This window comes from Coenobita brevimanus, chromosome 97 (assembly GCF_032717465.1).
Source record: "Coenobita brevimanus isolate Jiangsu-jjx chromosome 97, ASM3271746v2, whole genome shotgun sequence".
NCBI classification, from domain to species: Eukaryota; Metazoa; Arthropoda; class Malacostraca; order Decapoda; family Coenobitidae; genus Coenobita; species Coenobita brevimanus.
Window position 1 is genome coordinate 28602627 of NC_137050.1, and position 19449 is coordinate 28622075.

Genomic DNA, 19449 nt, shown 5'->3' on the forward strand with positions numbered 1-19449 from the left:
CTGCTTTCACTTCTACATTTCCACACCTCTTTCCAGAATAACTTTCTATTTTCAGAGTAGTTTGCATTCATTTTTCTTCCAAGATCCTCATTTACCTCCTCCTCTTTCCTCTTTACTAGTCTCTTTACGTGCTTCTTGCTCTGAACATATTCAGTTCTTATTTCAACTGAACCCCTATCCTGTAACCACTTTAGCCACTTCTTCCTCTTTTTCCTCCACCACTCTCTTTACCTCTTCATCCCACCATTCCATACCTTTCTTCTTTGTTGTTACTCTTGCCTCACCACGCACTGCTTTAGCATTCCTAACTAAGCAATCCCTATATGCATTGCGCAATCTGTCCAGATCCATTTCATTCCAAATCAGTAATTCTAACTCGGCCTCTACTTTGGTCCTGAATTCATCTGCCATTTCTTCGATCCTCAGCTTCTCAACTTTCAGTCTTTCTCCCTGACTGCTTCTCTCTCTTCTGATCCACATCACTCCTCTCAGCTTTATTTATATATATATATATATATATATATGTACACATATACAGGCATACCCCAGTTTAACAGTGCTGTCGGTTAAGTAAAAGCCCATCACTGGGCAGGGTATTGTATCTCGGGGTAGATTTAACATGTGAAGTATAGGGATGTGTTTTTGAGCCTTGAGTTTTCCCTCCAACCAAGTCCTCAACCCACCAAAATGAGTCCAAAAACGAGTTTGAAGCCAGTGTAAATGGCCTAGCAGCTGTAAAAGAAGCTAACCTAAGCCTAAAACCAGTACTTGTCACACTTGTACCCAGTGAAGGTCACTGGAGAATGCGATCTCCGATTCATATTCAAACTCGGCGGAGAAGAAGCAGGAGCATTGTATACAATCACACCATCAAACAGTCCCAAGACAAGTAAATAAACATCTGTTTGTCCTCAACCCACCCAAATGAGTCCAGAAACGAGTTTAAAGCCAATGTAAATGGCCTAACAGCTGTAAAGGAAGCAAACCTAAGCCTAAAACCAGTACTCGTCACACTTGTACCCAGTCAAGGTCACTGGAGAATGTGATCTCCGACTTGTATTCAGACTCGGTAGAGAAGCAGCAGCAGCATTACATGCAGTCCCACCATCAGACAGTCTCGGGACAAGTAAATAAACATGCATAATAATGCATTAATGTCGCAGAATCATCCAAGGTATGGATTGTTCTATGTATCTATTGCCAGACGCCTCAATCCCGTTAGGGGTGGCCACAAACAAATCGCCTTCACGTCGCCCTGTCCCTCGCCATTTCACTGCCCCGCTCCCAACTCACACCCCCCTCTCTCATATACCTCTCCACCCCATCCCTCCATTTCATCCTTGGCCTCCCCCTCCCTCTTCCCCCCTCCACCTCACTCACATACACTCTCTTCGTCAGTCTTTCACCCTCCATCCTCTCCACATGGCCAAACCACCTCAGTGTATTCCTCCTAACGCTTCCTATCACATCCACATCCACACCACAATGCTCCTTTATATCCTTATTCATCAGCCTGTCTCTCCATGTGACTCCACAGGCTCCTCTTAAATAACTCATTTCCACTGCTCTCACTCTTGTGTCTTTCCAACAACGTCCAAGCTTCACTTCCATGCATTAGAGTTGGTATCACAATACTGTCATATAGTAACTTTTTCACTTCATGCTCACTTCCCTGCTTCTTATCACTGCTTTCAAGGAACCAGCAACCTTTCTTCCCTGCTGTACCCTTTCAAGCACTTCACCCTCCAAACCTCCATCCTTACTCATCACACTACCCAAGTACTTAAACATACTCACATTTTCCAATTCCTCACCATCCAACCTCGCTGTACATTCACTGACTTCACCTCTCTCAAAGACCATCACTTTACTTTTCCCTACATCCACCTTTAGATTCTGTTTCTTACACACACTCCCAAACTCATCCACCAAGCCTTGCAGCTCTCCTTCGTCTTCACTCAACAACACAGTATCATCTGCAAACAACAGTACAGGGAGTTTCCAAACTCTACCCTCTCTCACCAGGGCCACTCCAACATCCACTACCCTACCTTGTTCCTCTTTTATTACCCTATCTATGTACAGATTGAACAACCATGGAGACATGACACATCCCTGTTTCAACCCAACATTCAAAGAGAAAAATTCACTCAGTTCACCATCCACATGCACTGCAGCCTTAGCACCCTCATACATACTCTTCACAGCATTCAACAACTTCCTATCTACTCCATATATTCTTAATACTTTCCACAATCCTTGTCTATCCACCCTGTCATATGCTTTCTGCAAATCCATGAAAGCTGCATACAACTTCTTTCCCTTCTCTAGAAACTTTTCCACTAAAGATCTAAGAATGAATATATGATCTACACAACCTCTTCCCTTCCTAAAGCCTCCCTGTTCTTCTCCAACTAATTCCTCTGTTCTTTCTCTAACTCTGCAATAAGTATCCTACCATACACTTTTCCTATTATACTAAGACAAATGCCGCTGTGATTACCACACACTTCTTTTTCCCCTTTTCCTTTGTACAAGGGAATAATTATACCTGACTTCCAATCCTCCGGGACTCTACCTTCCTCCCAGGCCAATCTGCACATTTTCCACATCCATTCTACTACTATCTCTCCCCCATGCTTCAGCATTTCACCACACACTCCAAAAATTCCTGGGGCTTTCCCCAATTTAACTTTCTTCATTGCTTCCACAACTTCTATCCTACTGATTTCTTCCTGTCTTCTCACCTCCCTCCTTCTCCCAGCCATTACCCAGCCACTTATACTCGCATTACTTACCTCCTCTATGTTTAACAGTTCCTTAAAGTGTTCTCTCCATCTGCTCACTTTTTCTCCCTTCTCCATTAGTAATCTACCATTTTTATCTTTCACTCCCCTGCTAACTTCATTTCCACCCAGTCTTACTCTTTTCACCTCTTTCCAGAACATTTTCTTACAGTCCCTCCAGTTTACACTCAGGTTCCTTCCAAATTCCTCATCCGCTCTCTTCTTACTCTCTCTTACTAATCTTTTCACCTCTCGCTTCCTCTCTGCATATAACTCTCTCTTCCGCCTCTGAACTTCTTCCACATCCCTATTTCTCATCCATTCATTGTATGCTTTCTTCTTTTGTGCCACAGCCTGTCTGACCTCTTCATTCCACCATGCTGTTCCTTGCACACCCCTCTGTCTTCTCTTCATCCCACACACCGCATCACATGCTGCACATATTTCTTCTGTGAATATCCTACACACACCTTCCACGTCCCCCATCTGCTCCAATTCATATTTGCCCAATCGTTCCTCCACTTCTCTCTTATACTCTGCCTTTTTCTCATCCTCTTGTAACCTTTCCACTCTCCTTACAAATACTCCTTCTTCACGTCCTTCCCTTCTTCTGTTTCTCCATCTTAATTGGATCTTGATTCTGGCCACCACCAAGTAGTGGTCAGAAAGTCCACTTCTCCAACCTCTATAAGCTCTTGCATCTTTGTATGGATTGTTATGACAGAGAATTGGTGATGTTTTGACGGGGAATTCAATCGGTGGTGTAATCGGTCTAGCCTTTTCAACAGTCCCTCTTTATGTCATCTTTGTTACTGTTCTGGTTGCTGAGCTCCTTTATTTTTTCTTTCGTATTTCCAACATTTATTTAGAAATTCATTTGTATTTTCAATGCGGTTTCCACAGTCACATGTTTTATCGATCGATGATTCAACTGGGATAGCCATTTCAGAGGCCCCTCTTTATATCGTTTTTGCTACTGTTTTGGTTGCTGAGCTTTAGTTTCTTCTCTCTTATTTTCCAACATTTGTCTAGAAATTCCTTTGTATTTTCAAAGCGTTTTCCCTTAAACGACCCAAATGTAAACACATGGTTTAATCATCGATGATGCAATCGGGATAGCCTTGTCAGCGGCCCCTCTCTATGTCATTTTAATTACTGTTCTGGTTGCTGAGCTCCTCTATTTTCCAGCATTTATGTAGAAATTCCTTTGTATTTTCAGAGTTTTTTTCCTTGAACAGTCCTAATGTAGACGTATGATTTATCGATGTCACACTTTTCATCAGTGTATGAAATATTTACACTCTAAGGTTTTCATAATTATTAATATTTATTTAGAATTATTGTAATGTATTCCATGATAGGCAGGTTGACAGTTCAGTGGTCAATTCATCATCCGTTCATCATTCAATCCTACATTGTCCCATTAGGAACGTAGGAGCCCGGGGCTAGGCAAGTTGGTCCTGACATTTAAGATGAGAATGACCAGCCTCATTCATCCCTAAGTGGCATTACGTGAGCACTAAATCCCAACCATCCTTTGGATATAAACCTTCACTGGTTCAATCCGATTGGAGCTCCGTAATTACCCAATAAACCACCTGATGCCAAAATTTGGTTATATGGTTACTACCCAGTGTAGTAAATGGTTTCCTGGTGTACAGGAAACCATTTGGCTTGTCACTCAGTGTAGAGTCACCCACAGGCAGAAGAAAGAGGAAAGAATGAAGGAAAGAAAGACAGAAGAGGGAGTGTAAAGTCACCCGGCAGAAGGTGAGGCAAGAATGAAGGAAAGACAGAAAAGGATGGAAGGAAAGAAGGATGGAGGAGAGGAAAGGGCAGACACCCGAGAGCAGTACTACATCGAGTGAGTGGATGGTGAGCACCCCCACCTACCACATTCAAACCCGAAATATTCCTTGTTGAGCCGGCTAGTTGTCCACACTGCATTGTACCTCGTTTGATGGGCGAAAAATCCATACCCCAAATGACAGTGTTCATTCCACCTGTGACTAAAACACATTAATCTAAGTTTAAAAACAATTCATAAATCAACCTAAACACAAAATTTAAGTCTAAAATATCAACAAAATTGGAAAAAAAAATAAAAACCCATCGCAAAACCGAGGGTAGGCCTACGTTGGGCAAGTGGGGTGGTATCTCAACCTCCATCACTATTCTGGGGTACTGGATCTAGGAGTATTGTAAATCAGGGCTTGCCTGTATGTATGTACAGTATATACATACTGTAGTTATATATAGATAGATAGACAGATAGATGGATATTATATAAGATATATATATATAAAATCCTGATTTATGATACTTCTAGATACATACCTCTAGATATATCTTTAAACTGAGTGACTTTTTCTGTCTGAATGTTGGATTGAAACGGGGATGTGTCATGTCCCCATCGTTGTTCAATATAGATATGGATGGGGTTATAAAAGAGACACAAGGTAGGGCAGTGGATGTTGAAGTGACCCTAATGAGAGAGGGTAGTGTTTGCAAACTCCCTGTACTGTTGTTTGCAGATGATACTGTATTGTTAAGTGAAGATGAAGGGGAACTGCAAGGCTTGGTGAATGAGTTTGGAAGTGTGTGTAAAAAACGTAATCTAAAGGTGGATGTAGGGAAGTGTATAGTTAGGGTCTTTGAAAGAATTGAGGCCAATGAATGTACAGTTAAGCTGGATGAGGAGGAAATGGAAAATGAGTGCATTTAAGTGTTTGGGTAGTGTGATGAGTAAGGATGGAAATTTAGAAGGCGAAGCACTTGAAATGGTACAAGTGGGAAGAAAGGTTGCTGGTTCTTTGAAAGCAGTTATGAGGAGCAGGGAAGTGAGCATGGGAGTAAAAAAGTCTCTGCCTGACAGTATTTTGATACCAGCTAGTGTGGAAGTGAAGCTTGGACCTTGTTGGAAGGACACAAGAGTGAAAGCAGTGGAAATTAGTTGTTTAAGAGGAGCATGTGGAGTTACGTGGAGAAACAGACTGACAAATGAGTAAATGAAGGAGTGTTGTGGTGTGGATGTGGATGTGGATGTGATAGATAGTATTAGGAGAAATACATTGAGGTGGTTTGGCCATGTTGAGAGGATGGAGAGCGAGAGACTAACGAGGATAGTATATGCGAGTGAGGTGGAGAAGGGGAGAGAGGGAGGGGGAGGCCAAGGATGAGATGGAGGGATGGAGTGAAGAGGTATATGAGAGAGGGGGATGTGAGCTGGGAGCAAAGCAATGAAGTGGCATTGGACAGGGCAACATGGAGGTGATTTTTTTGTGGCCACCCTTTGTGGGATTGAGGCGTCTGGTAATAGATAGATAGATAGATGGACAAAATAACAAAATTGCAGTGAGAATAAATGGTGTTCAAGAGTAAAACTTACCTTCATATAACTTCCCATCATCCTAGTGCAAAATTTTGCTAGCACCTTGCAGGAGTTAAGCATACATCTAGATGTAGAATTTAATGAGCTTTCTTGTTGATTTTGTAGAATTTTGATACAACCAATATTATTCGAATAAATCGCCAAAACCATTAAACAGTCACGGGTCAGTGCATGCAGCGCAAAGGAGGGGAGGGACTGAGGGGGGTGGGAACTGGAGGGCCTGGCTAGCAAGGTGGGGAGCACGGGAGGGTATGGAGGTGGGACGAAAGGTAGGCTGTGGGCAGGATTTTCACCCTTCTGTCACGAGGCGGACAGACACTTTCACCTGACTTGTGGCATGTGGTCTGACTTACATGCACGTTGGCCATTGGGAAACCCAACTTTCAGGTGGCCGGGCAACTTTGGATTATTCAGTGTAGAGGTGGAGAGATGTTTTCACCTGACTTGTGGCTTGTGGTCTCTGTTAGGTGCGTGGTGGCAGTTGGAAAAGGCTAATCTTGGTGGCCATGCGACTTTGAACATTCGGTGGGGATGCATATGGACGGTTGATATTACTTGCGTGATGGAGGTTTGTAGGGAGTGATCGGACCAGCATGCAACTTTGACCATTCAGTGCAGGGACGAATGGATATTTTAGCTCAGGTTGTGAGATGCGGCCTATTTCCCGTGCACAGCTAGAGCCCAGTGGCCACGATACCAAATGTTTGAGCATGTCGGCTGGTCAGCTGAAGTTCTTGGGGACTTTTACATCCAGATAATAGGAAGTAAATTTTGGATAATGGTTTAATAGAACCAAGGTTCAGTATCCGGATAATGAACAGGTCTGGATACTGCACGTCCAGGTAAATGAGGGATTACCTTATATATAATATAAAACAGCGTACTGAAAGTTTTGTTTAGCATTCATGTTTTCTTTTCCTTATTTCTGTTTAGCAATACTTTACAGTTGTGTAAAGTGAAGACTCTCTCTCTCTCTCTCTCTCTCTCTCTCTCTCTCTCTCTCTCTTTCTCTCTCTATCAGTCAGAGTGTTGTCTCCTGTGAAGTACCCATTGTTGAAGTGCATTTAATCACTAACATTAGTACTAATATTTATAAACAACTCAGCATAGGAGAGCGTTTAGTCATAGGACTGTTACGGAGATGTAAAGTTCTGTATTAAGATTGCTTTTATATTGATGGAATTTGCAAGTTACACTGCATCTTTATCTTTGTTATTGTTGAATTACAGGTGAATAATATATTATTGTGTATTTTACTGCTTGATAACTATTGTATATATTGTATTTGCATGATCCTTTTATAGTACAGTGGTTTCTTGTTTACCTAACAAGAATTAACTGCATCCTTTGGTCTGATCTGTACACAAAACAGTAAGATATTACATGCAAAATATATGTCCATACAAATTACCATGGGGTATCAGTACATACCTTGTATCTGAACAGTGATTATCAGGTGCAGAATAATGCATTAAGAAATATGTCCACTCACATCTGCAAAGATCCAAGTAATTATGAATAATACCCATGCCCATGTTGCACAAATTACTAATTCTGCTGCACTGGCATCCTCTAACACAGATGCTCTGAGGTCGAGGCTTGACTACGGGCCGGGCCTGGGCATGAAGAAGTCATCCAGCCTAGAATCCCTGCAGACTATGGTGCAGGAGGTAATGAAGCTGTGCTTTTACTGTCACATTAACCAGTAAGCTCTTTAATTCTTCCTCCAACTGGGTATTTATACATCTTTGTTATGTCATGTAAATCATCATTTTGCTAATTTCATTAACATAAGGTTTTAGTGGGATATTTATTGTGGCTCATACATAAATTAGACATGTGAGAGTGCATCTGGCAAACTGAATGAAAAGTTTTACTGGAATTAAGTAAAGAAAGTTTATAGATTTAACTCTTTGAAATATGTGGCATATTCTAGTGCTTTATTCTTGCTACTTTCAGATAATTTTATTCATTTTAGTGGAGACCTTTTGTTATGTAGGGCTCAGTGACAACCAGCCCCCTACTTTGAAAAGCCTCTCCCAGATTGAGTATAATTATTAGGAGGTAGCAGGAATGAAATAAAGAATATGTTGTCAGATTGATGAGCTTGAGTATCACAAGATATCTAGCATTCTACATATTACATAATCTGTATGAAAATCGTATGTGATCTGGAATCTAGTGAAAGCTTAACCCGTTAACTGCGCATGGTGGTTTTTTTGGAGGTGTCTGTGGTGCGCAGACATAGGGGTAAAAATGAAATTTCCCAAAGACCAAATTTTGTCTTAGGAATTGAGAGAACACATGCCAAAGTATATAGTAACGAAATATTAGCTCAATATTTACCTTGGTAAAGCCATGGATGAACACTGAAGTGTCTGATTCCCTATTGGAATGTATGGTTTTCATTTTTCTGTTTCGGTTTTGGTTTTGAAGGCTCAAATATGCTTCCATGGGTCGGCCTTGGTCACCATGGCACTATATTCGAAATTCACCTGTGCAGCCAGGGCTGTATTGAGCAGTCGCACTCGGAACAGCTGAGGCTGTATAGAGCAGTTAACGGGTTAATGATGCCTGGTTGAGGAGCAGTATAAATCCTTCAGTATATGAGTTGCACAAACATTTGGTACCTTTTACCCCTTTCTGGTCAGTGTCTTACCAACAATGTGAGTTTGATTCACTTTTCTGAAACTGTTACTCTAGACATCTCTGCAACCTGTTTGTATTACAGTAGTTATGGAATACAAGTTTTATTCACTTCATGCTCAGACAGTTAATTCATACAGCTATGTTACGTAAACTGTTGCTGATCTTTTCTGGTGCCTGCAGATTGCACTAGAGGAGGAGGGTCAGAGAATGGGGTCTGGGCGGGTACCTAGAGGCCGAGGCTGTAATGAGAGCTTCAGGGCTGCCGTTGACCGCTCATATGATGTTCCGTTGAATGCACTCAGGGCCAAGATGGAGACTTGTGAGTATTTATGTGAAGGAAGCACAGTTTTTTTTTGCAGTTACTTTACCAGTATCAGTTGTACAGAAAAAGTTGTGATGAGCTGGGGACACATTACTGGTGTATAGCAAGAACTTACTGTGTTAGTGCTTTGAATAATCTTGAGCAGTGAATGAATTTTGTAGAGCAGAGAGACTGAGATGTGCTGAGAAAGCAGTTGACCCAATGTGTATTGTACTATATTCAGTTTGATATGGTGTGCATTTAAGGTGCCATCATAGTAAAAAATCTGCAGACGCTTTTCTGCTGGCATTTTTGGTGGAAGATGTTACATGAAATATGTGTGATAGCACTATGAAGAACAGAACAAAGCATCTTAAAAAGGAATTGTACTTCTGACATTTTAGAAGGAATGAAAAATATGGAGGGCAGGACATGCAAATGGCTAGAAATTGTTGGGGAACTTTTTCTCTTGATAGTACAAGAGGAAAGGAAAAGGTAGCAATACCCGTGATTCTTCGATATACACTGTTTTGTAATTTCTTCTGTGCTAGGATTATGTTCCTTTTTGCCACATGTTAGTTAAACTTCATACAAACTTTAATTAATAAGCATATTGTTAAACATCTTGAATCCAACAACTTAATTAATGATAGACAATACGGTTTTTGCCACAAAAGATCCACCATTGACATACTCAATCTCTTAACTCATACCATCCATCAATCAATTGATCTTTTTGGAGAAACTCATGCAGTAGCTCTTGATATCTCTAAAGCTTTCGACAGAGTATGGCACCGTTCCCTGCTGTCCAAACTCCCTTCCTATGGAGTAACGTCTTTTGTTCCTTTGATTTCTTCTTATCTTAGTGACAGGAAAATAAGAGTAAAAGTAGATGATGTATATTCGAATTTCCACTCAATCAACGCCGGCGTGCCGCAGGGATCAGTTCTGGCGCCAACCCTATTTCTGGTTCATATTAATGATCTCTTATCTGTCACTCACAATCCCATTCACTCATATGCAGATGACTCAACACTACATAGTTCATTCACACTCAGACATCCATTTACAAAGTCTAATATCTCTACCTCTCAACTCAATACAGCCATCTCCATAAATCAAGATCTGTCTACAATCAGTGAATGGGGACAAAACAACCTTGTCTCTTTTAATGCTAGTAAAACTAAATATATACAGTTTACTAATAGACAGATATTGCCAGATTCGTACATTACCTTCAGTGCTACTAGTATTCCCATCTCCAAAAGTATTGAAATTCTTGGTGTCTCACTTAACAGTGCCCTCAGCTGGACCTCTCATGTCAGATCACTTGCTAAAACGGCCTCAAAAAAACTTGGATTATTGTACAGAGTCCGTAACTTCTTCGCCGATGAGCAGTTAGCTATAATTTATAAGAGTCATGTGCGCTCTCAGCTTGAATATTGCTCACCCTTGTGGAATGGTTGTGGAGAGGTTGCATTAAGACAACTAGACAAAATTCAGAATAAAGCTGTTAGAATCATTAACAACCCTGCCATTACATATAAACTACCTCCCCTGCAAGTAAGAAGGAATGTTGCCTCCCTTGCATTATTTTACAGATATTTTTTTGGCAAATGCTCAGACGAAGTTGCGTCCATGGTGCCACCTCTCCATGCCTTCCCTCGTGCTACACGGGCATCTGGTAGCGCTCATGACTGGAATGTCACTCAACCATATTGCAGAACTTCTGCCTATCAGAATTCTTTCATTCCCCGAACTGCATCTCTCTGGAACTTGCTTCCCCAGAGTTGTTTTCCTCCAAATTTCAACCTACAACTGTTCAAGTCTAACTGTTACAGATATTTTATGAACAGAGGACACCAGTAATCTGGTGTATGGATTATTTTTTTTCTCCATTTGTTTTTCCTTCCTCCGTTCTGTTATAAAAAAAAAAAAAAAAAAAAAAACCCTGGTTGTTTTGACATGTTATTTGAATAGTAGAAACCTAACGGGAGAGAGAGGAGCAGTCAGGGAGAAAAGCTGAAAGTCGAGAAGCTGAGGATCAAAGAAATGGCAGATGAATACAGGACCAAAGTAGAGGAGGAGTTAGAATCAGTGAATTGGAATGAAATGGATCTCGACAGCCTGTAGAATGCATATAGGGATTGCTCGGTTAGGAATGCTAAAGCAATGTGTGGTGTGTCAAGAGTAACAACAAAGAAGAAAGGTATGGCATAGTGGGATGAAAAGGTTATGAGAGCAGTGGAGGAAAAGAAGAAGAAGTGGGTAGAGAGTTTACAGGACACTGTTTCAGTTGAAGTAAGAACTGTATATTGAGAGCAAGAAGCATGTAAAATGACTAGTGAAGAGGAAAAAGAAGGAAGCAAATGATGTTGTGGGAAGAAAACTGAATGCAAATTACTCTGAAAATGGGAAGTTATTCTGGAAAGAGGTGTAGAAATGAAAGGTGACAGCAGAAAGAAATGTGAAAGTGTGAAGGATGTAAGTGGTATATTATTAACCCATGGGGGTGAAGTAAGGACCAGGTGGAAAGAATATTTTGAAAGCCTGATGAATAGTAATAGAGAGAGCAGAGCCACTGTATACATGATTGGTTTTGGGGGTGTGCAGAGAAGGATGCAGTGCCAGGAAACGTGAGACTCGCACAGGTGAAGAACGCTATGAATTGGTTGAAAAATGGGAAAGCAGCTGGGGTAGATGAGGTGTATGCAGAGATAATTAAGTGTAGTGGAGAGAGCAGAATGTAGTGCTTGTTGGAGATATGTAAGAAGGCATAGATCAGTGAAACTGTGCTAGCAGAATGGAAAAGGCTATGATTGTGCCCCTGTACAAAATTAAAAGTGAGTGAAGTGAGTGCAAGAATTATCATGGCATAAATTTATTGAGTGTTGTTGGGAATGTATATGGAAGAATTATTTTAGAGAAAGTAAGAGAGATATCAGAAGTCCTAGTGACTGATGAACAGGGTGGCTTTAGGAATGGCAGAGGATGTGTGGATCAAATATTTGCAGTGAGACAGACAATGGAGAAGGCTTGTGAGAAGGACTAGAAGGTGTTTATGGCATCCATGGATCTGGAAAAAGCATTCAACAAAGTAGACAGAGAAGGTTTGTGGAAGGTTTTGTGCATGTATGGTGTACATGGTAAGCTGCTAGGTGCTGTCAGTTTTTATGATGGTTGTGAAGCATGTGTAAGGGTAAGTGGGCATCTAAGTGAATGGTTCATGATCAGTCTGGGCATGCAACATGGTTGTGTGATGTCCCCACAGTGGTTCGGTGTATATATGAATGGGGTGATGAGAGAAGTAAAAACACAAGTAATGGAGAGAGGGATGGCATTGGTAATGAATAATGATGGATGGAATATATCAAATTTGTTTTATGCTGATGACGCAGTACAGTAAAACCTTGCTATAACGGACTAGTTGGGGCCCAAGCCATTCTGAAAAATGCGATTTTCCAATAAAGGCAACATCCGAACTTCCCCCTGCTATGCCAGACTTTTTCCGATATATGACATTAGTCTGGATTGCACCGAAGATTTTTAAACTGTTTTCACTACTATTGCTGTACTGTACTGTATTATAGCTACTGTACATTCACTACAATAAACAAATGGTATAATATATATGATAATACTGTACTGTACACTCATAAACATGTCTTTTATTTACCCTGTTGTGGTGAAAATAGCTGAAGTGGTCAGGCAGTCCGGACTGCTTCTGGCTTTAATGGACTTTTTCCGATATAAAAGAATTTAGTCCGGTAGCTCCTCGATTCCGGTAAAAGTGAATTCCGGTCAACTGAAGTCCTTTATATTGAGGTTTTACTGTACTACTTGCAAATACTTACAAGAGCTTGGCAGACTAGTGCACAGTTTTGCTGATGTCTATGAGAGTTGTGCCTTGAGAGTAAATGTAGAAAAGAGTAAAGTGATGGTTACTGAGAGAGGAGGTGACTCCCAGTGTGATGTTCCGGTGAATGGAGAGAGACTGGAATTGGTGAGAGAGTTCAAATACCTAAGTACAGTGATAGAAAAGAGAGGAAAATGTGCAAAAGAAATGGAAAGCAGAATGACACAAGGAAGGAAAGTAGCTGGTGCTATGGGGAGTCTTGTGTGTTCAGCTGCACGAGGCTTACATGAAGGAGTGTTAGTCCCAGCTCTAACATATGGATGTGAGACTATGATGTGGCATGAAAATGAAAAGTCAAGAGTGAAGGCAGTGGAGATGGGACTGCTGAGGAATGTATGTGGAGTACAGAGGGTGGGAAGGATATGAAATAATGTGATTCATGAAAGATGTGGAGTGAGGAAGTCTGTGGACACCAGAATCAAAGATAGTGTACTAAGATGGTATGGTCATGTGGAGAGAATGGGTAACAACTGAGTGGTGAAAAAGGTATATCAGTGAATTTGAAGGAGGGAGGAGGCGAGATAGGCCAAGAAGAAGGTGGAGGGGTATGGTGGATGAGTGTGTGAGGAAGAGAGGTATGGAAGTCATTGAGGCTAGAGGACTGACAAGAGATTGAGCTGACTGGATGAATGTTGTGAGAAGAGGTGCATGATCAGGGATTTGGCATCCCATTTTAACATGACAGCGTCCAGATTGACTCTAGGATACGTTTAAGTGAAGCTACAAATTGCGGTGAAAGTTTTTGGCATACCAGATAGAGCCAGGATTCCGGGGGCTTGAATGATGAGTGAATGGAAGCGTGACCCTTTGGATTGGGCAAACTTGGGCTGTCTGGACATTGCTACTCCTCACCCTGCCATAGGGTGGCAAAGGAGGTCTGGATGATGATAGGTGATGATGCTAAACCTAACAAGAATGGCTAACTGGGTTATCAGTATCTGATTATACATGATGGATGTTAAGCAAAGAATTAACTTAATCAGCAAACACATATCTTTAATTACCAGCTGCGATAGCGAAGCTGTTGTTGTTTTCAGTTTGTCTGTCTCTCTGTGTGTCTGCTAGCATGATAACCGTACAATCACACAAAATATCATCACAGAATTTTACAGGTGTGTAGTAGGGGTGAAAATCTCAGATGAGTTTGAAATTGGTGAAAGTTGGTTGAGGTCGAGGTTGTGTTCCAGGTCGCACTAGATAAGTATTAGCTCGTGACTGGTGTGATTGGCCCCCCCAAGGGCCTCTAGTATTCAATTTTTTTTTTTAATAATAATAATAATAATAAACTAGAGGCCCCTCCAAGGGGGGAATCACACTAGCCAGAGGCTGATACATATCTAGCATGGCTAGGAATATGACCTTGACCTTGACCTACTTTTACATATTTCAAACTCATGGGAGATTTATATCACTACTATACACTTTTAAAATTTTGTGATGAATGATATCTTGAGTGGCTGCAAAGTTATCTGGCTAACAGACACACAGACCTTGCCCTAATTTCACCAATTTTGAATTCGTAGGAGATTTTCATCTCTATTACACGCCTGTAAAATTTTGTAGTGATATCTTGAGCGGTTGCGAAGTTACCATGCTAACAGATACACTGACAGACAGACAGACTAATTGAAAACAACACCAGCTTCGCTATTGTGGCTGGTAGTAAATAGGTTACATTATATCAGTACTCTAATAAGGTTAATGAAGCATCTAATGGTTGTATGCTACCCATGAGCCTTCTTTTTATTATCTTTGTAAACTGCTCAGTGACAGTGGCCTCTACCAGTCATGTAATTATAACTACTCCTACAGCTACCACAAGTTGACTTAGGACCTCCCCACGCAAGGTATTAAAAACCACAAAAATCATAGTATATCACAATGTTTATTCATGAAATGCCATTCATTAATATGAAATCATGTTTCCATTATTTTTCAGGACCAGTTGGATGCATTTTGGCATGGAATCACTTAGATCTCTAAAGTAATCTGAGGACATTTCTTGGCATCAAACATTTGTCACTTCAGTGTTGAGGTTGTCCAGATTGGGTGTCTTCTTCTCTGCCATGATTTTCTTCAACTTTGCCCAGCAGTTTTCTGTCGGATTTAGATCCAGACTGTTGCCAGGCCAGTCAAGGGCCTCAATTCGATAATCCTTAAGCCATATTGTCACTTTTCATGACTTGTGACGTGGAGCTGAATCATGCATGAAAAAGTTGCACCCATGAATAGCAAAAAAGTTTAACAAATGATCTTTCAGAACTTAAATGTACCAACCACCATTCATCAAGTTCTTAGGAAGAAATAGAGGCCTTCCCTTCCCATTTCACCTGAGAAACACCCCCATACCATTACTGATTCTGGGTGCTTAATAGTCAGCACATGTAAGCAGGGTCATGTCGACTAGGGGAGGCAGAATGACAAAGCTTGGCAGAATGCACCCGGAACACTTGAAATGTGCTTTCATTGGAAAATATAACTTTTCTTCACCCATCCGATGTCCAGTGTGCATACTTCTTGGCAAACTGAATGCGCTGCTTCTTCTTGCAGTCAGTGAGAACTGGTTTCTTGGCTGGGTGCGGCTTAGCAAACCCAGCTTCTCCTGCAAGCACCCAGAACACTTGAAATGTGCTTTCATTGGAAAACATAATTTTTCTTCACCCATCTGATGTCCAGTATGCATACTTCTTGGCAAATTGAATGTGCTGCTTCTTCTTGCAGTCAGTGAGAAGCAGTTTCTTGGCTGGGTGCGGCTTGGCAAACCCAGCTTCTTCTGCAAACGGTGTTGGATAGTTCGAATTGAGACGTCTTGTAAATCTGGAGATGCATTCTCGTCAATTCTGCTGCTGTCAGTCAAGGATTCTTGATTACATCCCTCTTCAGAAGCGTATCTGTACCTCTGGAAGTCATCCTCTTCTTTCCACTGCCATGCTTGTGCTCTGGTACAACATCAGGTGGCAGGCTGCGCGCTGCAGTAAGGATCTTTATGACAGTCAACATTGCGTGTCCAGTTCGTTCACAAATCGTGTTGATAGGGACATTATCCTGCCTCCATGCAATGATACGGACCCTCTCATCCCTTGAGCAGTACTTTCCAGGCATGAAAACTCAACTCTAGGAAAATAACAGAGCCAACAGTAGTGCATACGAAAAAAGAGGGAGGTGCAAGCTCTGAGCGACTGGAACATATATTCCCACTCTTACTTCTGGGCAAGCACTGACGTGCTGAGTGTTTCGCCACCTCCTGCCAACACCAGAGGAGTTGCCAGTTACTTCTTGCCCCAAAAATTCACTTGGTAGAGGTGGAAACACAAAGCAAAGACAGACAACTCTCCTATAGTAGTTCCGTGTGTAGGTCCTAAGTCAATATGCAGTGGGTGTAGATAAAGCAGTGCAGCTGGCATTGTCAATCTATCTATCTATTGCCAGACACCACAATCCCGCAAAGGGTGGCCATTTGACACTGAGTTAGTTGTTTTACAGGGAGGGGCACCAACCCTCCACCAACCCACTTGTTGACACGTAGGGAGCACGTATGGTTTGGTTATATGGTTACCACCCAGCGTTGTAAATGGTTTTTTGGCTTACAGGAAACCATTTGGCTTGTCACTCAATGTAAAGCCACCTGTAAAGGAAAGAAAGGGAATAAGAAGTGACAGGAAAGATAGGAGAAATAGGAAGAGAGGAGGGCAGGCACAGAAAAAGAATGATAAAAGCTAAGGAAGTAGGCAGCACTACATCAAGTGAGTGGATGATGGTCGCCACCACCTTTATATTTTAATTTCTTGTGTGATTGGATTCCAGGTAATGGTTTGGTGCAGGAAGTTTTGTGTGTGTGTGTGTGTGTGTGTGTGTGTGTGTGTGTGTATTTACCTAATTGTGATATACAAGATATGAGCTACGCACGTGGGGTCCTGTTTCTCAGTAAGTCAAATGTAGCTTTAAACTTATTTAAGTTTTTAGACTGGATGATCTCTTTGTCCAGGCAGTTCCACAGGTCTATACATCTATGAGGAACACTATATTTCTTAATATCTTTCAAGCAGCTTGGCGTCTTCAGTTTCATTCTGTGTCCTCTTGTTACTCTCTTATCCCATAAAAACAGATCTTCTTTGTCAATTTTATCTACTCCCATCATGGTCCTGAACACTGCAATCATGTTGCCTCTCTTTCTCCTTTCTTCTAAGGAAGGCAAATCCAGCTTTTCCACCCTCTATCTGTACGACTGATCTGCCAGACTGGGGACCATTTTGGTTGCTGTTCTTTGTATTCTCTCAATCTTATTTCTTTCTTTCTTTTTGTGTGGGGACCACACTACTGCTGCATACTCTAACCTAGGGTGAATCATGGCCACTATAAATTTCTTCATCATCTCCTCATCCATGTAATGAAAAGCTACTCTTATATTAGTCAGGAGTTTATATGTCTCTCTAACTGTCTTGTTGATGTGTTTTTCAGGTGACAGACTGTCCTGGACCAGCACTTCCAAATCTTTCTCTTCTCTCGCTTTTGTGATTGGTTCATTACCCATCAAATAATTCAGTGATGGCCTTTTGGTACTTTTTCCCATTTCCAAAATTTTACATTTTTTTGCATTGAATTTCATTTCCCTCATCTGGCTCCATTTGTGTATCCTATCCAGATCCTCCTGCAGCATTTTACAATCCTCCTCAACCTCTACCTTCCTCAAGATCTTTGCATCATCAGCAAACAGACTTGCGTAACTGTTCACTCCATCTACCATATCATTTATGTAAATCAGGAACATTACTGGCACCAACACCGAGCCCTGTGGAAATCCACTTGTTACTTCCCTCCATCGAGACATCCTACCCTTTATTACTGTCCTCATTTGTCTGTCTCTCAAAAAGTCTGTCGTCCATTCTAGGAGGTTCCCCTTCAGTCCTCCTAAATGCTCTAGTTTCCACATTAGTGTCTTATGGGGTACCTTGTTGACCTCCAAATCTAAATACACACAATCCACCCAACCATCTCTCTCCTGAAGCACGTCAGTCACTCTTGAGTAAAAACTCAACAAGTTGGAAACACATGACCTTCCACTTCTGAATCCAAACTTACTGTCAGCCAAAATATTCATCTCTTCCAGATATTTTACCCATCTATCTTTCAGAATTCTCTTGCACAATTTTGCAACCATGCTGGTTAGGGACACTGGTCTGTAATTCAGAGGTTCTTCCCTGTTGCCTCCCTTATAAATTGGTACCACATTTGCCCTCTTCCATTCCTGAGACACTTTCCTGTCTTCCAGAGAACACACAATTAAACTGTGAATCTTGTCCGCCAGTTGTTCTCTGTATTCCTTCAGTACGCAAGTAGAGATTCCAGCTGGTCCTGGGGCTTTCCATACATCTAGAATTTCCAGTAATTTATATACTTCCTGTACTTCCACCTTTATATCTTTTATCATTACATTTCTAGTCACTCCCGATCCTTCCACAAACTCCTTTTCATTAGTAAAAACTGATTGGAAACATTTGTCCATTATTTCTGCATGCATTGCCGCATCTTTATAGACCTCTCCTTCTACTTTCAGTGTGGTGATTCCTTCCTTTTGTTTCAGTTTGCCATTGACAAATCTATAAAACATTTTGGGTTCATCCTTACATTTGTCTATTATACCTTTTTCAAAATTCCTTTCATCCTCTCTACGTATTCTTGTGTATTCATTTTTAGTTCTTTTATATTCTTCCTCTGTTTTGTTGTTCCCTCTCTTTCTCATGTTGTTCCAAGCCATGTCTCTCTCTTTTTTTTGCTATCATACACCTTCTATTAAACCACTCCTTTTTCATGTTTTCTTTCCCTATTATTCTTGGCAAAAATTTGTCCACTCCTGAATTATAGAGGCCTAGAAAAATATCCCACTTCCTCTGTATCTCTCTTTTTTCTCTGAATTTTCTCCAATCTGCATTTTTAAAAAATTTACTCAATCCTGTAAAGTTTGCTTTCCCAAAGTTGTATCTTTCCTGCCCATAAAGCTCGTCTCTTGGTTCCACGTTCCCTGTTGTCACCTGGAACTCAATGACCACATGATCACACTTTCCAATAGGACACAGATATTCAAAGATTCTATTACATCGGGTTCTTTGGTAAACAGTAAATCTAGTCTTGCTGGTGTGTCCTCACCTCAGAACCTTGTCTCTTCTTTGACCCACTGCGTCATCATATTGTTCATTGTTATATTTAATAATATAGTGCCCCATGAATCTTCACTGCCTCCTGAGTCCCATTCCTCGCAGTTCACCTATTTACAATTGAAATCACCCATTAAAATTATATTGTTGCTTTTCTTAGTATTTTTCTGTAAATAACTAGCCATGTCTGACAACATTTCCTGGTATTCATCATCACTCCATGCTCTTGTCTTAGGGGGAACATACACTGCTGC

The 19449-nt window shown here is 41.1% G+C and overlaps 1 protein-coding gene across 1 annotated transcript in view; it reads left to right on the forward strand.

The window, feature by feature from the left end:
• baz (par-3 family cell polarity regulator) overlaps positions 1 to 19449 on the forward strand; it is a 423470-nt gene that overhangs the window by 316279 nt on the left and 87742 nt on the right. Inside the window, exons 20-21 of the mRNA XM_080283282.1 lie at positions 7759 to 7847; positions 9007 to 9145. Coding sequence (XP_080139408.1) covers positions 7759 to 7847; positions 9007 to 9145 — 228 coding nt within the window. The remainder of the gene's footprint in view (positions 1 to 7758; positions 7848 to 9006; positions 9146 to 19449) is intronic.